At 35.0% G+C, this 22881-nt stretch overlaps 1 protein-coding gene across 1 annotated transcript; it reads left to right on the top strand.

Moving 5' to 3' along the window:
• The first annotated feature begins 1632 nt into the window (after positions 1–1632).
• On the top strand, positions 1633–5450 carry LOC120187171 (probable methyltransferase PMT21). The gene is made up of 8 exons (XM_039190953.1): positions 1633–1735; positions 2620–2920; positions 3004–3152; positions 3252–3447; positions 3578–3788; positions 3930–4602; positions 4730–4807; positions 4904–5450. Exons 2-8 carry the CDS (start codon positions 2642–2644, stop codon positions 5124–5126), a joined length of 1809 nt encoding a protein of 602 aa, XP_039046884.1. The 5' UTR covers positions 1633–1735; positions 2620–2641; the 3' UTR covers positions 5127–5450.
• Positions 5451–22881: the final 17431 nt, after the last annotated feature.

Genomic DNA, 22881 nt, shown 5'->3' with positions numbered 1-22881 from the left:
AGGGAAATGTTGTGGGTTTTGAGATTGTGTTTGGTATTGGAAATGTGGTGAAACAATATTTGCTTGGTGATGAAATTGTGGTGGAACCATTAAATTTTGAGCACCATAAACTGGGGTTGAAAAACTTAGTTGATTACTACCCGCTACTGACCCAACTTCACTACTTCTAGGTTCAACAACATACAATGTAACATCATCACTTGAAACACTAATGTAAGCAATGAATCGTTCAACATCTTCATTGTCGGTTAACAAATAAACTTTACCATTTCTCTGATAAGATAGCCTAAATCCACTTAGGGGCTCTAAATTCAATTTATTTACAACACGTAACATTAGAGTTTCATAAGTTAACTTTTTTAATGACAGTTTTAGTTGAAGATTCATGGGTAAAGGCATATATTGTAAAACACCATGAACATTCTCCCATGACCCTCCAAAACACAAATCTATCCAAACATGATCAACATTAGATGATTTCATTATTGTAAATTAATTTACTAAACAAACGAGCTGCGAAACTAAAACCTGTTGCCGGATGGGGAAGGATGTCGTTGGATATAGGAACCGATGTCGCAGGAGAGAGTGATAGATGGAGATGGAATGAGTTGCGATTTAGGGATTTAGGTTATGAGTTGCTTCTGCTGCGTAGTTATATACCAAAAACATTTGTGTTGCGAAACTAAAACCTGTTGCGAATTTGAAATTCAGTGTTGCGACAGTCAGAATCGCGTTGCGATAGTCAGAATCTCGTTGCGATAGTCAGAATCTCGTTGCGATAGTCAGAATCGCATTGCGATTTATATATTCGCATTGCGATTTACATATTCACATTGCGATTTACATATTCGCATTGCGATAGTCGGAAAATCGCTATGCGAATTTAAAAAATCGCAATGCGATAGTCAGAATCGCGTTGCGAATCTGGAAACTGATTTGCGATACCGGAGATCGCTTTGCGAATTATCGATCGCATTGCGATTTAGTTGGTCATTTTGGCAAATCCAAAAAAAAGTTGGTTAAAATCGTATATTATAAGGCATTTTCGGTCACTGAAGTTATTTTCTCTTATATAAAAACTAAATTAGCACAAATAAATTATTTTAAAATTTTATAATGTGTCATATCTTAAATATATTTTAACTTAAATTTTAAAATTAACGAATAATTTATATTTTAATTTCTTATTCTTGCACAATTAACAGTTAAATTAAATTATCATTTTCTTATAATTTAACTTAAATATGTTTTAATTCAAATTATATTAAAGACAATAAGATATTAATTTCTTTTACTTTTAATTATAAATATTTAGATATTAAATCACATAAATTTAAATATTGTTTTATTATATTTACTTGTTTTTATAATTAGTATCTTCTAGTTTGGTAATCTTATTTAGAAATTTTTTAAAAAAGTATATGAATAAAAGTAGAATTATAAGAAAGAAAATAATAAAAGTAGTAAAAAAATAGGGGATTAGACAGAGAGGCAGAAACAAAGGGAGAAAGAGATTAGAAACCTCACAAGACACCACGCTTATTTAAAAAAGGTTCGAGCTGTTTTCCCTTTCAGTATTGGCGTGTTTTCCTTATAAGTTTCAGCACAGACTCGTTTCATCCCGTAGGGTGCAATTCTCTGCATCAAAAGTCATACACCTTCTTTGACAAAAGCAGATTTCTCTTTCGCTTGTTTCTTCTTCTTTTGTAACTCAAGATAGGCAGAGTGATTGTAGGTACAAACAATTTCCCAAGGCACTTAAATCTTTCTCTCTTTGTTTGCCTTTTTTATTGTATGGTTTCTTTGTACTTGATGCTTCTTGTTCTGGGTGTTTTTTCTTCTAAAGATCTGACCTTTTTTGTTTTACTGGTGGATGAGACTTGGTTTTTACCTTATCCTCGAAACTACAAGAAATCTTTTTTCCCCCTTCATCTTCTTCTTCTTCTCCAATTTTCTTGGTGTTTTGCATTCTTTGAGTTCAAGATATGCATAATGGCAGATTCCCATTGGCAATCTGCTTTTTTTGTCCATGAGATCAATGTACCCATTTATTGGCCTGCACTGACAATGATATCATTTGAATCTTTTCTTCTATGCCAAGGAAATTATTAAAGAAAAAAAGTTTTGGGGTACCCTTTTTCTTTTCCATGCTGGGTAGGAAATCCATAGTTTCCCTATTACCTTTTTGACTCAGTATGTAGAATGTACGGGACCATATGATTCTGCCAAGCTCTGTATGAGTTGGGTCCTTGTATCATGTGAAAGCTATAAAGGCAGAGTGACATGCGTAGCATTATGTGTCGGTGATAGTTGGCACCAGATCTCTAGTTTTACGGCTTTCGAGGTCTTGTCTTTATGGTCTGGATTTGCTAGCATGATCTACATTTAATTCGATTATTGCAGTTCGAAGTAGTGTGTGTGGTTTTGTACTCATTACTCATATCTCTACTAGAAAGCTAACATTTGTTTCATCTTTTGCTGGTTGCCAATTTTCTGGGTTTTACGTGCACCTCATGTCACATATTTGATGGGGTTTCTTTGAAGTTTCTGCACAACAATTTGTTCAAACCAGATACATTTACTTGTTTGTTTTCCTTCTGTTTTTTATTTGAATTGCAGTAAGTATTTATTTTCTGAAACCATGAAGCTTAAAGATGGAAAATATCATGTACAACCGGACAAGTCTTTCAAGATTGTCCCTGCAACATTACTTGTCCTTGTGCTATGTGGTTTTTCTTTCTATCTTGGTGGAGTCTTCTGTTCCGAGAAAAACCGATTGGAGGGCAAGATTGTGCAGGATGTTTCCAAGACTGTTTCTTCTCCAAAGGAACCTGCCGTGAACCCCCTTCAAATCAAACCGGTCGCTTTCCCGGAATGCAGTGCTGATTATCAGGATTACACTCCATGCACTGATCCCAGGGTAAAACATGATTGTTCGTTTAATAATGTTGGTGCTGCTTAATGTTAGATTGCTGTGCTGATGTGTTGTATTGATTGTTACAGATGTGGAAGAAGTACGGTACACATCGGCTTACATTCTTGGAACGCCATTGTCCTCCGATGTTAGAGAGGAAGCTATGCTTGGTTCCACCTCCTGATGAGTATAAGCCACCTATAAGATGGCCAAAGAGCCGCGATCAATGTTGGTACAGGTACTATAGCTAGTTTCTAGCTTTGCTAATTTCCGTTGAGAGGATCGATTCGCTTTGCCTTAAGTTTACATGGTTACTAACATGTTGATATGGTTTCAGGAATGTGCCGTATAATTGGATCAATAAGCAGAAGTCTAATCAGAACTGGTTGAGGAAACAAGGGGAGAAATTCATGTTCCCTGGTGGTGGTACTATGTTCCCTAGAGGAGTTGGTGCCTATGTAGATTTGATGCAAGATCTGATCCCTGGAATTAAAGATGGTATTGTTCGAACTGCTATCGACACTGGCTGTGGGGTGAGTTGCAATTCTCAAAGTGTTGATTTCTCATTCTAAACCCGAACCATACATGTTTGTATCTCTGTTGCATTTGTTTTCTGCATTTAAAATTGACCTATGGAGACGAACTGATTGTCTGTATTTACAGGTTGCTAGTTGGGGAGGTGATCTATTAGATCGCGGGGTTTTGACAGTTTCACTTGCACCGAGAGATAATCATGAAGCTCAGGTGCAGTTTGCTCTGGAACGTGGAATACCGGCGATCCTCGGTGTCATTTCTACTCAGCGGCTTCCTTTCCCTTCAAGTTCATTTGATATGGCTCATTGCTCAAGATGCCTTATCCCATGGACTGAATTTGGTAAATAATCGTTTTCTGCTCAGCTTAAAATTTGTTTCCATAAAATTCCTTTGATGGCCTGAGAGTTTAAAGGCATATTATTCCATGATTTGTTTTTTTTCTCCTACACATGCTTCAACATTTGACTTCAATTACTCTCAGGTGGAATATATCTCCTTGAAGTTCATCGCATACTCCGTCCTGGTGGTTTTTGGGTCTTGTCTGGTCCTCCCGTCAACTATGAAAACCGCTGGCGTGGATGGAACACGACTGTTGAAGAGCAGAAATCAGATTATGAGAAGTTGCAGGACTTGTTGAGTTCAATGTGCTTTAAAATGTATGCCAAAAAGGACAATATTGCCGTGTGGCAGAAATCTTCAGATAATAGTTGCTACAATAAGCTTGCAGGAGATGTCTACCCACCCAAGTGTGATGACAGTCTCGAACCAGATTCAGCATGGTACACTCCGCTCCGCCCGTGTATTGTTGTTCCAAAGCCAGAACTTAAGAAATCAGCCTTGGGGTCCCTGCCAAAGTGGCCAGAGAGGTTGCAAGTTGCTCCTGAACGCATCTCGAATATTCCAGGTGGGAGTGCCAGTGCTTTAAAGCATGATGACAGCAAGTGGAAGGTGCGAGCCAAGCACTACAAGAAGTTGCTTCCTGCACTTGGGACCAATGAGATACGAAACGTTATGGACATGAATACAGCTTACGGAGGTTTTGCTGCAGCTGTTATCGACGATCCCTTATGGGTCATGAACGTTGTCTCTTCCTATGCTGCCAACACACTTCCTGTGGTCTATGATCGGGGACTTATTGGATCTTATCATGATTGGTAATTTCAAATGCACTTATATGAAATATGAATCCTAGGCTTGCATTACCCCGTAGCTTTGAGACCGTGAAATGATCGTTCTTTTGATGTTCTTCACGGTGTATAATCTATTGCACATCTTTTCCAGGTGCGAAGCATTTTCAACTTATCCTCGGACATATGACCTCCTTCACCTTGACGGCCTCTTCACCGCTGAGAGCCACAGGTAGACATCGGGCGCCCTTCTATTCAATGCTACTTTTAATGAATTCTTTGCATTTTGCACTTGGTTCTGGGTTCAAAACATTGTTGGTTTTACCAGGTGTGATATGAAGTATGTCCTCTTGGAGATGGACCGAATCCTGCGACCTAAGGGGTACGCATTAATCCGGGAATCCAGCTATTTCGTCGACGCAATTGGCAACATTGCAAAGGGATTGAGGTGGAGCTGCCACAAAGAAGACACAGAATACGGCGTAACCAAGGAGAAGGTATTAGTTTGCCAGAAAAAGCTCTGGTATTCCTCTAACAGCAGTTCAAGATGACCGATCCGTTGCCGAAAGTGGTGTTATTCTTCCTACCATTGGAGCTGACAAGGAAAGTTCCATAATAGATACAGTATATCCATATTCAAATCAAGAACCTCTAAATTCATATTCGTCAATTGGAGAATTAGACTCCCAATAATATGATTTAGTTGAGCTATAGATATATTCTTTGTAAGGCATCTATTTTATTCACAGTCCTCGCCTATAATTTATCTTTATAGACCTTATTTTCTTTCTACCATGGATGTGGAGATATTGTTATTTGGTCACTTGCTTCCCAATTGTGATTTTTCAAGTATAAATCATCACTGTCTGCTTTCTGAATATTTTTATAAGAGAAAATAACCACAGTGACAAAAAATGCCTTATAATATACGATTTTAATCAATTTTTTTTTTGGATTTGTCAAAATGACCAACTAAATCGCAATGCGATCGATAATTCGTAATGCGATCTCCGGTATCGCAAATCAGTTTACAGATTCGCAACGCGATTCTGACTATCGCATTACGATTTTCCAAATTCGCGTTGCGATTTTCCTAATTCGCAACGCGAATTTGGAAAATCGCAATGCGATTACGTAAATCGCAACGAGATTATGACTATCGCAATACTGAATTTCAAATTTGTAACTCGATTTCTGAATTCGCAACAGGTTTTAGTTTCGCAACACAAATGTTTTGGGTATATAACTACGCAGCAGCAGCAACTTATAACCTAAATCCCTAAATCGCAACTCATTTCATCTACATCTATCACTCTCTCCTGCGACATTCGTTCCTATATCCAACGACATCCTTCCCCATCCGACAACAGGTTTTAGTTTCGCAGCTCGTTTGTTTAGTAAATTAATTTATAATAATGAAATCATCTAATCTTGATCATGTTTGGATAGATTTGTGTTTTGGAGGGTCATGGGAGAATGTTCATGGTGTTTTACAATATATGCCTTTACCCATGAATCTTCAACTAAAACTGTCATTAAAAAAGTTAACTTATGAAACTCTAATGTTACGTGTTGCAAATAAATTGAATTTAGAGCCCCTAAGTGGATTTAAGCTATCTTATCAGAGAAATGGTAAAGTTTATTTGTTAACCGACAATGAAGATGTTGAACGATTCATTGCTTACATTAGTGTTTCAAGTGATGATGTTACATTGTATGTTGTTGAACCTAGAAGTAGTGAAGTTGGGTCAGTAGCGGGTAGTAATCAACTAAGTTTTTAACCTCAGTTTATGGTGCTTAAAATTTAATGATTCCACCACAATTTCATCATCAAGCAAATATTGTTTCACCACATTTCCAATATCAAACACAATCTCAAAACCCACAACATTTCCCTAATCCAAATCCCAATCAACTTTCAGCACCAAATTCCGGTTTTCGTATTGACCAGTTAGACGATGATGAGCCAAAAAAAAATATTGAGTACTAGTCAGTATTCGAAATTTGATCTTGGTCAATACCCGAACTTTGATCTTGGTCAATACTCGGATTTTGATGATTTTTCAGAAGAAGAAACAGACCCTGCGTGTGATGATTTTGATATTGGTCAATACCCGAATTTTGATGATGAAACAGCCGTTGCCGAGGAAGATGTTGATGATAATGAGGAGGAAGTTACGACTGTAAATGAACATGTTGAACATCCATTCTGTAATTCATATAACACTGAAGAAGAAAAAGAAGAAGAAGAAATCCCCAAAGAAAAGTCCCCGAAGAAAATGCCACGGGAGTATAACTAGAATATGCCAAAATTACTTCAAATACCAGAAGAAGAGTTGGTAAAGATAGCAGTTGATTGTTACACAAAAATTATTCGTATCAAGAAAGATGATTGTTTTAATACAAAGGAAGACTTGAAGATAGCTTTGTATACGAAATGTGTGGAAGATGGCTATCAACTAAAAGTTAACAAATCAAGCAAAGATCGTTTCGAAACAAGGTGTATGATTGACAAAAACTGTACGTGGCGTATGATTGCAAAGAGGATAAAAGATTGCGAAATGTTTCAAGTTAGGACTTTTATTGATAAACATACATTTTCAAGAACTCAAGTTTTTCCTCACTATAGACAGGCAAACAAAAAGGTGTTTGGTGGTTTTCTGGCTGAGTTAATGTTTTTGAATGGCAGTGTATATCGGGGACATGAAATTATGACTGACATGAATGCTCGGTTCAAGATTAGTATCTCATATTCTCAAGCTTGGAGAGCCAAATGTTATGCCTTGGAATTGTTGAGGGGGTCGCCAGAAGCATCGTTTGCCCAACTGCCGGCTTATTGTCATAATTTAAAGCTGAAAAATCCTGGGTCGGTAACTCATATCAAAACAGATAGAGATGGACGCTTTGAGTTGCTGTTTATCGCCATTGGTGCTGCGGTTAGTAAATCAATATAATTTTGTTGACTCATTTTTGTTAGTTACATGCATTTCACATTTAAATGATTATATTTCTTGTGTATATGTTTTTGTAGATTCGTTCATTTATTAATTGCATGCGCCCAGTTATTATAGTTGACGGAGCACATTTAAAAGGTCGATACCTTGGAGTAAACTTATTAGCAGTAGCTATGGATGCTAACAATGGGATACTGCCAATAGCTTATGGGGTTGGCAAATCTGAAACCTCTGATTTATGGACATGATTTATTGGGCATCTTAGGGATTGTATAGGTCCTATTAGCAATCTGACAATCATATCCGATAGGGCAAACTCAATTGACAACGCTGTTAGAAGGTGTTTCCCAGATGCTTTTCATGGACTTTGTGGTGTTCATTTGTATAGAAATCTAAAATCAAGGTCTGCTGGTATAAAAAATCACAAATGGACATACTGGAAGGCTGTAAAAGCTTATCGGGAAGTAGTTTTTAATAAGCATATAAACTGTTTAAGACGTGTTTTGCCTCAGTGTGCTCAAACACTAGAAGATGTCGGGTTTGAAAGATGGTCAAGAGTACATCAACTTGGAGCAAGATAAGGTTTCATGACGTCTAATAGTGCAGAATCAATTAACGCTCTAAGTCGTCATTCCCGAAAATTACCCATTACTATGTTAATGGAGTTTTTTCGAGCCTCTATTCAACAGTGGTACTACAAGAAAAGAAACCATACAGGTATTATTTCTTTAAATTCATAACTTATCATATATTTTACTAAGTATTATTTATTTAAATTTACAGGAACATTGGAACATCATGTTATACCATGGACTGAAAAAAAGATAACGAAACGTGTTGTGAAGTCAACGTCATGGAGAGTTGAACCATGTTCAAACACTTTGTTTGAAGTACTGGATAATAACTTAAATGGGCTTGTCGATCTAAATACAAAGACGTGTAGTTGTATGAAATGGCAAACATCTGGTTATCAGTGTAGCCATGTTATAAAAGTTTCTCTTCATTTAAACCAAGATGATTCAAGCGCATACGCTATGGATTGATACACTACAGAAGTATATCGACAGACTTATGGCGAGATTGTCTACCCTATTCCACATCCTTCTGAGTGGGACATACCAGATGACTTACAAACAGTTTTGCCACCAGCCATGGACAGAAGGCTACCTGGCCGACCAAAAAGTCACGATCGTATACCGTCTAAGGGTGAAGAGAAGAAGAGATCGACATGTAGTCGGTGCAAGAAAAGTGGTCATACAAGGTTGACATGTGGATCACCAGTGCCATCACAATCATCTTTTCCTCTACCAAAATATGGATACTCATCAAAATCCCAATCACAACCGGCTTCACCTTTTGAGTCTGTTAACTTAGGTGATTTTTAAATGCAAACGTTTTATTATGTGTATATTATGTGTGAACTTTTAACATTTTCAGTTAGGCATGTATTAGTAACTTGAGTTTGAACATTGCTATGATATGTTCAGTTGTTATCACTTATTAGACATTCATTTGACTATCGCAACGCGGAAATCGCAACGCGAATATGACTATCGCAACACGGAAATGACTATCGCAACGCGGAATTGACTATCGCAATGCGGAAATGACTATCGCAACGAGAGAATCGCAATGCAAAATGAAAATCGCAACGAGTGAATTGCAATGCGAAAATGAAAATCAACAAATCAACTATTACATTTCAATCAATTAAACAAGCACAAATATTATGTACACATCAATTAAACAAATCAACATTTACAAATCAATTAAACAATCAAAAAATAATAATGAAATCAACTTTTGCACCCATACATCCATTTCACGCAGCTCACTTCATGATTAACCTGCAGAAACCAAACATTGAATCAACAACACTTTCTACACATCTAAAACCTACAAACAACAAATTATTGAATTCTAGCTACTTAACCAAACATTTTCAAACCAAAAAGAGTATATATGTTTAACAACACTTGCATTTGACTTACAAATTGTTTATGGACACTTTCATAACGCGGATGCAGGTAGGCAGCGTCTCGCATATATCGCTCTAGCCATAAAATGCTGAAACCATAAGCCTACTGCACCTCTATCTCTATCGGTGGGAGGTAGAAAATGTGTATTTCCTGTCGTCAAATGCTCCAAGCACATGCATACGAGAGAACCACAATCCCCTCTGGCTTCCTTCGTTTGTTGTGGCGCGGTCTCGTCTCTGATAACTGTAACATTGAACTTCTTTGGCTTCTTGTTTCCAGACTTAGTCCAATAATTAATTGCATCCAAGAATTTAGCCAAATGAGAGCTCCATCCCTTAATAATATCTCTCAAATCAGACAATGAAATGTAATTTATCATGCTGTCATATACTATTGTCTTTAGGGATGGGAGCTAAAGCTCGACGAGAAGCCAATGAGTACGGTCCAAAACAGGGATAAACACCTGCATCGAAATGTAATAATTCAAATTGCGCACTTATTTATGAACACCTTTAAATATTTAAACAAATATACTAACCTTATCGACCTCCCACCATGCAGGATAAAGTTTAGCTTGTCCATTAGCCAACATATGATTCATGTCGTTGATTCTTCAAGTGAACTACTTGAAAAGACGTCGGCATAATTGTATATCGCGTTTTTTTATATTTTTCTTTAATTTCCTTACAATTAGAAGACGTGTCACCCATGCATCAATATGCTGTTTTACAAAAAAAGACATATATTAGTGAATTACATAAATTTTAAAAACAATTAATCAAACTGAAATATAAGAAGAAATATAAGACTTACCCGCCCATCGAAATAGCCGTTGTCTTCAACCCCTAATAATACACCCCACCAAGACCGTTCAATCAACAAATGCATATCATCGTTTAGTTTGTATATGTCAGCGTAACACCCTTGGCTCCGCTCATGTAGATAAAAATCAACCGCGGTCTTAGCCCAAAGGGTATTATCCAGAATTGTTTCCAGTAGTTGTTTCCTCTCCACTTTATCTGCCGGAATGGTACTGGCCGGTAACTTATACGAAAGCCAACAGTCATCCATCATGTCCGGCATGTGAGGGGGCTTCTCAATAATTCGATATATTACGCCGTGTGAATCGGGCTCTAGAATGTTGGGAGGGACCTCTTCAACGATGACAGTGGCCTCTTGAACGGTGGGAGAGGACTCTTGAGGGATGATAGGGGCCTGTTGAACGATAGGGGAGGCCTCTTAAACGATGACAGGTGAGTCGGGCTTTTTCTTATGGATTCTTCGCACTATTGGGGTGAACGGAGACGTAATGGCACGTGCACGCCGTCTGATGCGTGAACTCCGTCTTGCAAGAAAAACCCGACGTAGAGCATCCACCTTAGCGGGCCGCTAAAAATAAATTAATACATAAATCAGTAAATAAACAGACATGATATTAAACAGTGAAAACAAAGACAAATATATTTCAAACTTGCACGGTATTCACCCAAGTCATTATTATATCATTGTTCACAAAATGCATCAGATAACATTCCAGAAGTAAGCACTTATATAAACATTTAAAAGGACAACATATAGGTTTAGTGCAGGTTCAATAACAACATAAAGAGTAGTAGTTTATTCTTGAAACTTAAATTTTCAACACTGTGAAATTAGTATTTGTCTTTTGGTTAAAGTAATGCAATTCATTCAAGTTTCAATTTGCAGAAGAATAATAGAATCTGAAACTTAAAATCGCAACGCGAAAATGACTATCGCAACGCGAAAATGACTATCGCAACGAGAGAATCGCAATGCGAAATGAAAATCGCAACAAGAAAATCGCAACGCGAAAATGACTATCGCAATGCGAATTTGACTATTGCAATTTCGCATTGCGATTCTTTCATTGCGATAGTCATTTTCGCATTGAGATAGTCATTTTCGCATTGCGATTTTGTTGTTGCGATTTTCATTTCGCATTGCGATTCTCTCGTTGCGATAGTCATTTTTGCGTTGCGATAGTCATTTTCGTATTGCGATAGTAAACTATTCTTCTTCTACAAATTGAAACTTGAATGGATTGCATTAATTCAACCAAAAGACAACCAAAAACAAATACTAACTTCACAGGGTTAAAGAATAAACAGTTAAACAGTATTGGCAGCAACCGAATGAATTTACTAAGCAATCTAAGTGAAATTACGAGTAAATTTATCATCAAGTTAAATATGAAAAATATTAAACTTACCTCGTTGCGTAGAGTATGAACCTCGTTCTGTAACGATGCTACAATCTCACGTAGAGCTGCTACCTCACCACATAAAGTACACCTCAACACGCCATGCACCATTGTCATCGCGTAAAGTACCAACTCCTCACGCAAGACATTGACCTCATTACGTAACTCCCCTAACTCATCCCGTGGAGGTGGAGGTAGAGGTGGAGAACAGAGAGATAAAATCATGGCATCTTTGCCGGTGCCTATCATGAGGTGATGGTGGAGAAGAGGCTCGATGATGTGACAGAATAGGTGATGACTCTCGTTGTAGAGGTGTATATTCGGGTCGATCAGGTGATGGCTCTGGGTGAGATGATGGCTCTCGAAGTGGTGGCTGCTCATCATCCGTGCCATCAAAAAAAATCTTACTAGCTTGCCACCAATCAGTGGCAAGCTCAGCTTCCGTGGGTGTCAGCCTCTGTAATGGAGTGTTGGCCTCCTAACAATATAAAAGCTCAAACAAAGTTAAACATGTACTAGTAATAACTTGTTTATAAACATATGGTAGTATTTGTGTTAACTTACATTTTTGTAGTATACGGTAGTAAATCTTCCCATTGCTGCAAGAACCTTTTCCTCTTCCAGGAAATAGCCCTAGGAATATCATTAGAAGTTTTTAATGCATATGTCTGCATGGCGGGAAAGGCCTCAAATATCCAAATCTACAAACAATATAATAACAAACATTAGTAATTGTTAAAGAATTAATTATAATTTTGGAAACATTATATAAAAATTATTACCTTAAAGGCCCAAATAAAGCCTGACAAAGTGTATTTGGAACCATCGCCACGCAAACTTTTCCGATCATTAAAGGCAGACGACAACTTATTCCATGTATCTCTCCATAGATACGAACCCCACAGAAATATGTTCCATGCATTTAGGTCCTCTACCAATTTAATTAGATCATTAGGAATAGGTTTTCGGGCCTCTCTGCCTAAAAAGTCAGCTTGCAAAAGTATTAGAAGGCATACTCGGACAACATCGACGTCATCCATCCGAGTAAAACCATCTTTCTTATTCAATAATCTTGTCAAGTCTTCCCCGTGTAAATTCGACTTCTCCGTTGACAGCTCAGGAAAAACCCGGGAAAACCATGATAGGCGGGTAATATGTCTAGTGTACCTATCTACATCATCATGTCCGAAGCGTAGACCAGTGATTAAGCAAAACTCCTCCCGCCCAAAACACGTATACGCCGGTGGAAAATCAAACCATATCTCTTCATCACGACGTTGTATAGTCTCTGGTAGATCGCTAGTCATGGTTTGAAGAAATAGATGGGTCAATATAGCATCTCCACCCGGATGTTGTACTTTCAGCCATGGCCCGAAGAAAGTATCCTCAAATATTTTTCTTTGTGCAGGTGAAAGCTTCGACGCAATTGTTTGGCTAGGCTTACTTTATTTCTTAAGGTCAATTGAGCCGAATAAAAGTTCTGCAAAAACAATAAACATACCAACTTATATATACAAAAAACTACACTGTGAAGATATGAACAATAACATAAAGAGTAGTAGTTATTCTTCAAACTTAAATTTGCAACACTGTGAATTTAGTATTTGTTTTTTGGTTGAAGTAATGCAATTCATTCAAGTTTCAATTTGCAGAAGAAGAATAGTTTCTGAAACTTTAAATCGCAACACGAAAATGAAAATCGCAACACGAAAATGACTATCGCAACGCGAATTTGACTATCGCAACGCAAGAATCGCAACGCGAAATGAAAATCACAACGACAGAATTGCATTGCGATAGTCATTCTCGGTTTCAAATACTAAAATTGAAAGAAACTTGAATGGATTGCATTACTTCAACCAAAAGACAAAACAAAGACAAATACTAACTTCATAGGGTTAAAGACTAAACAGTTTAGCAGTATTTGCAGCAATCGAATGAATATAATAAGCAATCTAAGTGAAATGGTTAATCTATTATTGAAAACACCAGTATACTTATCATCAATTTCAATATGAAAAACCTAATAATAATGCAAAAATTTCAAAATAAAAATAATTAAAAAAACTAACCCTCGGTGGTTGATTTGGTTAATTTTCCATTTCTGACCGTGAATGATTTCGCCGGAGATGGAAATTGATATCGTCGGCGATGGGGACTGATTTCGTCGGAGATGGGGACGGATGTCGCCTTAGAGAGTGAGAGATGGAGATGAGACTGAATTGTGATTTAGGGTTTTAGGTTATGAGTTGCGATTACGGGATATACTGTGGACGGTTCAGTGTTCCGATATATTAATATATTCGTGTTTGGAATTTGAAAAAAAATGCGTTGGATACGAATGGCGCTATATAATCGCATTGCGTAGTCAGATTCGCATTGCGATTTACGTATTCGCATTTGGTCATTTTGGCAAATCCAAAAAAAGTTGGTTAAAATCGTATATTATAAGGCATTTTTGGCCACTGAGGTTATTTTCTAACAAATAATCTTAACTTATATTAGTTTCTATTTTTTAGAGTATTTTAATTTTAATATTTTATTTTAAATAAATAATAATTATTTTGATTAAAATAAAATATATATTTAATTGGATGTTATGAGTAATTTTATAATTATGCTTATTTATGGTTCAGAGTTGACAATTCCAGTAGTCTTTTGGTTGTGTTAACATGGGCCGGTTAGCAGCGCTAACCTGAAATATGTATGGAGGAGTTAAATTTAAATTATTAACTTTTAAGGAAGTCAAAGTGTAATTTTACTATAATATCAACATATAATTTCGGAAACATTGAAGGGGCTAAACCCAATTATTCCATTATGGTGGAGCCAAAGTCCTGGCGCCGTCCCGACCTGCAAGTTGGTAAATTACGTGTTGACGTGTAATGCGAGAGACTACCTACAGTGCTACACGTGTAATGCTAGTTGGATTCAAGTTCTCATATAAGATCAATTATTGTTTTTGCATATATATATCATTATAATGGATGCAAATATACTTAATTAGTTAAGGGTAAAGTATAGTAATGGTCACTGAACATTTTTAAAACTTGCATTTAGGTCCCCTAACATTTAAAACTTGCAATACAGTCCCCTAACATTTATTCCGTTTGCAATATGGTCCCTCAACTTAAACCACAGTTAGAAAATTAGGATAAATTATATAAACGGTCATTGAACTTTTCAGTCACTTGAATTTCGGTCCCCCAACTTTTAAAACTTGCAAAACAGTCATCAATTTCATTCTAAACCCCAATTTCCAAAGTAATTCAATTTTATTCTAAACTCTAAATTCTAAAATACTTCAATTTAAGGTAATATAGGCTTGAAGAAAGAGTTCAAGGCACAGACACAACGAATAAAAATATATTTATATAAATGTATATTATATTAGATGTATAAATAAAAAATTATTCATATATTAATGTATGAATCATATATACAAAAACTACACTGTGAAGATATGAACAATAAACATAAAGAGTAGTAGTTTATTCTTCAAACTTAAATTTGCAACACTGTGAATTTAGTATTTGTTTTTTGGTTGAAGTAATGCAATTCATTCAAGTTTCAATTTGCAGAAGAAGAATAGTTTCTGAAACTTTAAATCGCAACACGAAAATGAAAATCGCAACACGAAAATGACTATCGCAACGCGAATTTGACTATCGCAATGCAAGAATCGTAACGCGAAATGAAAATCACAACGACAGAATTGCATTGCGATAGTCATTCTCGGTTTCAAATACTAAAATTGAAAGAAACTTGAATGGATTGCATTACTTCAACCAAAAGAAAAAACAAAGACAAATACTAACTTCATAGGGTTAAAGACTAAACAGTTTAGCAGTATTGGCAGCAATCGAATGAATATAATAAGCAATCTAAGTGAAATGGTTAATCTATTATTGAAACACACATATACTTATCATCAATTTCAATATGAAACCTATAATAATGCAAAAATTTCAAAATAAAAATAATTAAAAAAACTAACCCTCGGTGGTTGATTTGGTTAATTTCCATTTCTGACCGTGAATGATTTCGCCGGAGATGGAAATTGATATCGTCGGCGATGGGGACTGATTTCGTCGAGATGGGGACGGATGTCGCCTTAGAGAGTGAGAGATGGAGATGAGACTGAGTTGTGATTTAGGGTTTTAGGTTATGAGTTGCGATTACGGGATACTGTGGACGGTTCAGTGTTCCGATATATTAATATATTCGTGTTTGGAATTTGAAAAAAAAATGCGTTGGATACGAATGGCGCTATATAAATCGCATTGCGATAGTCAGATTCGCATTGCGATTTACGTATTCGCATTGTGAATTAGGAAAGTTGTCAACCGAGTAGTTTACACTTTTATTTATACGTCAAAATAACATTTTATAATTTAAAATTCGAATTATTTTCAACCTCTTTTATATCCTAACTACTTTTTAATTAAAAAATTTCTTCAACAGATAAGAATTATATTTATATTTATATAAAACATACGTATCACATGAAATAAGATGAATTAAATATAATACTTTGACATAATTGAATTTAATTTAAGTATTTTGGAATTTAGGGTTTAGAATAAATTGAATTACTTTGGAAATTGGGGTTTAGAATGAATTGATGATTGTTTTGCAAGTTTTAAAAGTTGGGGACCTAAATTCAAGTGACTGAAAGTTCAATGACCATTTATATAATTTATCCTAATTTTCTAACTGTGGTTTAAGTTGGGGGACCATATTGCAAACGAATAAATGTTGGGGGACTGTATTGCAAGTTTTAAATGTTGGGGACCTAAATGCAAGTTTCTGAAATGTTCAGTGACCATTACTATACTTTACCCATTAGTTAATTACATGCAATAAAAATATTATATATGACATGTAAGCATAAATTTAAAAGTTTAATTAGGTTAACGAATTAACAGTTATAAAATATAATTCTAAATATAAAAAATTGATTTACAATATTAAAAAATAATATCAGATCAATAAATACAAAATTTTGACTGAATAAAATTTAATACTACTATTTAAGAGGGAATAATTTGTACATATTAGTACAATTAGTACCACCAAACCATACGAGAAAAATGATAGGAGAAATCCCAACGTTAATGGAGAATAAAGAGAGCAACACACAATAATGACATAATTTCAATATATTTAGGATAACTATATAAATGGACTCCGGACTTTTAGGGTGTTACTATTTTAGTCATTAAATTTTTAAAACTTAAAATACAATTATTTAACTTTTAATTCACATTCATTATAGTCATTATTGTTAAGAAATGTTGATGTGATAAGTTAGAGTCATCTTCTTCCCTAAAAAACCTTAAGTTTCTAAAACTAATGGCAAATGTTAATCTCTTTTCATCAAAGTCATCAGTGTCTGATGTTTTTCGAATCATCATTATCGCTAAACACAACACCATATACTCAAGAGTTTTACCATCATTTTATCTAAATCCCAAACATAATTAAAACTCTTTACTATTTAAAAATTCTTCCTCATACTTCGTGTTGACACTAGTTTTCGTTTGAGTTTTTTTATTATTATTATTTATTATTATTATTATTATTATTATTATTATTATATTATTATATTTGAACTATATTTTGATATAACAATTACGCAAAATGTTTTTGAACTTTATTGAATTTATTCAAAAGTTTTCAAAAATAATTCAAAGTCCTTAAAAGTGGAATTGAGCACAAAATACGTTTTTGTACAAGTAGTATCGATACTATACTTGCAATATCGATACCTCATGAACAAGTACCGATAATGTTCATATGGTACCGATACCAAGGTAAGGGAAGTATCGATACTCACTAGGTAGTATCGATACTGCCAGCTTTGCTCAAATTTCAGAATGCTAAAATAGTACCATACCCAAAGGGTACCGATACTACTTTACATAGTAGTATCAATATCATATGAGTAGTACCAATACCATAAGGCCTAACGGCTAGTTTATTTAAATAAAAAATGTAGTACCGATACCCTCTGTTTTGGGCAGTTTTATTTTGTAAAGTTTTATTTTCAAATGGCTCTAAACAACCCCAACGGCTAGAAACGACCACAACAAGATTCCAACATATAAATACAGTTTAAGAGACACTTGAAGAAGGTTAGAACCTATCCAAGCATTCAAACACAAGAGAAGAAGTCTTTCATTCTTATTTTCATTATCTCTTGTAAATATTTACTCTTTGTGAGCTACATCTTGTAAACACCTACCTTGTAGAGGTTTATTTTTGTTTACTTCTTTTTATCCTTTGTAAATGGTGTTGGTTCTATCTTAGCCAATTGAAAAGATAGGGAGTGTAAAGGTTATCTCTTGATCCTTTAAAAGAAAGAACAAATTAGTGATTTGTTAGAAAATCCTTAGTGAGGAGCTAAGGTAGTGGATGTAGACTTAGTTGATAAGTCGAACCACTTTAAATCCTTATGCCAATTCTCTATATCTTTTATTTTTCGGTTGTCAATTGAGCCTTTTCATAATCCCAACAATTGGTATCAGAGCCTAACTCATTTAGAAGGTTTAACCACCTTGAGACATTCCTAGAAGAAGCTCTACCAATTCCCGACTCAACCGAGAAGAAATAACTTCAACCTTCGGTGCATACTCATTGAAGATTCACAACAGGTCAACAAGCCATCCTACTTCAATGGAGCAAATTATGCCTATTGGAAGAATATGATGATGCTCTTCATTCAAGCCAACGATCTAGGATATTTGAATTTGATCATTAAATGATACACCATTCCAACCGGCGAGATGGATGATTAGAGTGATGGAGAAAAAGAAGTTCCAGCTCAATGCTAAGGTTATGCACATCCTCTTTTGTGCATTAGGCCCGGATGAATACGAAAGAGTCTCCTCTTGTTCCAATGCCAAGGAGATATGAGATAAGCTCCAAGTCACTCATGAGGGAACCGATGAAGTGAGGAAAACCAAGATAAGTCTTCTCAACTATAGCTACGAGAATTTCAAGATGAAACTCGATGAAACATCATAGTTATGACGATAGATTTTCCGTGATTGTCAACGGTTCAAAGGATTTGGAGAAGTTATCTCCAATGAGAAGTTAGTGAGGAAGATGATGTACTCTCTTCTAAAGTCTTGGTAATCGAAGAAGACAACGATTATCGAAGCTAGAGACCTAAAGTCTCTCACTCTCGATGAGCTAATTGGTTCTCTACTCACCCATGAGTTGATGGTGAAAGAAGGAAAAAGATGAAGAGAAGCAAAACAAGAAGAAGGAGGTAGGCATTGCCTTCAGTCCACTAATGAGAGCTATTAAGAGTCAAGTGAAGAGGTGGATGAAGACGATGATGAAGAAGAAGAGATGGCCAAGCTCTTCAAAAAGTTCAAGAGATTCATGTCTTCCAAGGAAGTGAAGCATAAATCAACCAAGAAGAAGGGTTCCCCGATGTGCTTCAATTGTCAAAGAATGGGCATGTCAAGTATGAATGCCTTCTCCTAAAGAAGAATGGGTAATCAAAGAAAAAGGCATTTGTGGCAGCTTGGAATGATGAAGATGACTCCAATGATGAATATGAAGATGAAGTAACCAACCTATGCCTCATGGCCATTGAAGAAGATTCCGAGGTATCTTCTAACTCAAATGATTTAAATTCACATTCTTTTAATGAGTTACAAGATGCTTATAATGAGTTGTATTTGGAATTTAAGACCATGAATTCCAAATATAAGAAATTAATTTCAAATTTAAAGTTAAAATGATTTGATTTGAAAGCCAAAGTTGATTTTGAAAATCAAAATGAAATTTTGAAAAATGATTTAGAGTTTTCAAAACTCAAAATCAATGATTTAGAAGAATTTTTTTTATTTGAATGTTAAGCTTGAGGGCTTAACAAAAGAAAAAGAATTAATTTCTCAAAACAACTCATTATGTTTAAAAATAACAAAATGTTCACATTGCCATTTCTATGGTCATATGGAACATATTTGTCCCATAAAGAAAGAAAATCTTTTAAAATTAGACAGTATGGGTTCCTAAGGGAACAAGAGACATTAAAACTAACGTCCAATGATCCAAAGAAATTTGGATACCAAAATCTAAATAAAGTGCCTCTTGTAGGTGTGTGGGAGAAATGGTGATGAAATGAAGAATTGAGGTGCTTTAGCCAAACTTAAAAAAGGAATGGGTAACCTTTAAGCTTAATGCTTTTAATTTTGATTATTTGGTTGCTCATTTAGTTTTAAGTATGCATGAGTTTGATTTTAAACGATTTGATGTTTTCTATATCATGTATGTTGAAAAAGTGTTATGATGAACATTTTAAAGTTTTAATGATTTTCATAATTTTTAGTTCATCATAATGAATTTTGGTCAAAATTGATTTTCAATGCAAATGATATCTTTCTAACAATTGATATCAACTTTTCAAATGCTTTGATTTTACAAATTTTAAAATTTTGACCTAAATTTCAATGTTTATGCATATGTTTTAAATGTTAAAGATATATCTTTAACAACTGATATCAAAATTTTCAAATGCATAACATTTTTGAAAAGCTTTATGCATATACACTTAATTTCAACATTGGATATTGCATAAAGTATTTTAGACTTGGATATATTAAATTTCATGTGTTACTAATATTTTTGTTACTCTTTGTTGAAATTCAATTTTGTTTAAGTGTCAAGTTTTTAAAGTCAATTTTGTTTGGAATGCACTTTTTGAGGGGGAGCTTTGATTTTTCAAATGGTTTTAATGTCAAAGTTTATCACTTACTCTCCAATGTTATGTTTGAACTTTAAAGTTTAATTCTTTTTGATTTAACAAAAAGGGGGAAAAGTATGGGTTTGAAAACAATATGCAATGGGTTTGAAAAATTCAATTTCTTAATGAAAAAGGGGAAGTTGAACATTTTCACATATTTTTCAACAATTGGTACATTTTTCATTAAATATTTTATTAAGGGGGTTTTGCCAAAAACAATTTTTCAAATGTTTTGTTACATCAAAAAGGAGAGATTGTTGAACTATATTTTTATATAACAATTAGGTAAAATATTTTTGGACTTGAATTGAATTTATTCAAAAATAATTCAAAGCCCTTAAAAGTGGAATTGAGCACAAAATACATTTTTGTACAAGTAGTACCGATACTATACTTGCAGTATCGATACCTCATGAACAAGTATCGATATTGTTCATATGGTATAGATACCAAGGTAAGAGAAGTATCGATACTCACTAGGTAGTACCGATACTAACAACTTTGCTCAAATTTCAGAATGCTAAAATGGTACTGATACCCAAAGGGGTACCGATACTACTTTACATAGTAGTAGTATCTATACCATATGTGTAGTACCAATACCATAAGGCCCAATGGCTAGTTAACGGTTAGTTTATTTAAAATAAACAAAGGTAGTACCGATACTCCTTTTAGGAGTACCGATACCCTCTGTATTGCAGAGTTTTATTTTTAAATGGCTCTAAACAACCCCGAACGACTAAAAACAGCCACAACAAGATTCCAACATATAAATACAAGTTCAAGACACTTGAAGAAGGTTAGAGAACCTATCCAAGAATTCAAACACAAGAGAAGAATTCTTTCATTCTTATTTTCATTATCTCTTGTAAATATTTGTTCTTTGTGAGCTAAATCTTGTAAACACCTACCTTGTAAAGGTTTATTTTTGTTTACTTTTTTTTATCCTTTGTAAAGGGTGTTGGTTCTATCTTAGCCAATTGAAAAAGATAGGGAGTGTAAAGGTTATCTCTTGATCCTTTAAAAAGAAAGAACAAATTAGTGAATTTGTATAAAATCCTTAGTGAGGAGCTAAGGTAGTGGATATAGACTTGGTTGATAAGTCGAACCACTTTAAATCATTGTGTCAATTCTCTATATATTTTTTCTCATTACTCCCTTATCAAATTTCTATCAATTAAACTCCTTTGCTCTTTTTCGGTTCTTAATTGAGCCTCTTCATAATCCCAACAATATATTAATGTTATTTTTTGTCTTTCCTTTATTTTATTTGTAAGCCATTAAAAGCCCAACCCAAGCCCAGTTACAAAGCAAGGCCCATTTAAGCCTTTAAAACCCCAAAACCTAATCCCAATATAACTTACCTAACATTAAACCTCCCCTAATCACCGTCGCTATTCCCGTCACCCTCATTCGGTCACCAAACTATCAATGTACAAGCCTAAGCAAACAAAAATGGTTAGTAAAAACATCCAAGCAAACCAACATAATCTCGAAATTTCAGGATTTCAACAGTGATTTTTTATTACTTCCAAACAAGTTCATTAAAAATCCTACCAAATCCAAAAAAGAGGAAGAAAATATGATAAAAGCAAGAGAATTCCAAAAGGAAGAAAAAAAAGAAATCCACAAAATCGAAAAAAGAAAGAGAATAAATGAGAAGTTTATCATCGAGACTTTAATGGTGGTAGCTTCGGCGGGCGGTTCGTGAATCCAAACAGTCAACTAAAGGAGAAGATTGAGATGAGTAACATACCTTAGAACCAAGTCGATCCGATGACATAGATCAGAGGGTGGAAGTCGAGAGGTTCCATAGTCTTTTCATGGAGTTGAAGATCGCTCATCGAGAAACCAAGACCGGATTCGTGTTCTCGATGTCAAGCGAATCTTCCTTTGAAGTTCAACGTCAAACGACCACTTGAGGTGGCAGAGAATGACAGCAAGTTGAAGGAGTGATAGAGACAAGTTTTAAAGAAAAAGATAGCTCATGCTTTTTTTTTGTTAGGGTTATAACAAAACCCTTAGTGAATGAATAAACAATAAGCCTTCATTATATTTCATGTGAAATATAGCTTCACAAGTGGGTCGACGTTCATAGGGGTAAAAGACTCAGAGAAACATTATTTAAGATTTAAGAAATTGAAGAAAGAACTACAATAGAGTCGATAGAAAATACAAACAAACTGGAAAGCCAAATTGGAACATTCACAAAAGACCGCTATGGATCACATTTTTCAAAACCAGGCTAGTATGGTCAACTAGATTGTGAGTACATTGACTAGGCTCAATTAAAGAAAAGACAACGAAAGTTTTCCTCAAATAGCCATCAAGAAAGAAAGCTTCAAAGCCACCAAGCAAGCTTATCTGCCCCTAAGACTCAAGTAGCCATGA

This window comes from Hibiscus syriacus, unplaced genomic scaffold, assembly GCF_006381635.1.
Source record: "Hibiscus syriacus cultivar Baekdansim isolate YM2019G1 unplaced genomic scaffold, ASM638163v2 tig00113722_pilon, whole genome shotgun sequence".
Lineage (NCBI taxonomy): Eukaryota > Viridiplantae > Streptophyta > Magnoliopsida > Malvales > Malvaceae > Hibiscus > Hibiscus syriacus.
Note: the sequence above shows the minus strand (reverse complement) of the source record. Positions and strands in the feature narration are given on the sequence as shown.

Bases quoted from the DNA above. Each gene is read 5' to 3' on its own strand.
- LOC120187171 (XM_039190953.1), top strand. From the start codon at position 2,642: ATGAAGCTTAAAGATGGAAAATATCATGTACAACCGGACAAGTCTTTC. The intron at 3,153-3,251 runs GTACTATAGCTA...ATATGGTTTCAG, and splicing joins CGCGATCAATGTTGGTACAG to GAATGTGCCGTATAATTGGA. The intron at 4,808-4,903 runs GTAGACATCGGG...TGGTTTTACCAG, and splicing joins TTCACCGCTGAGAGCCACAG to GTGTGATATGAAGTATGTCC.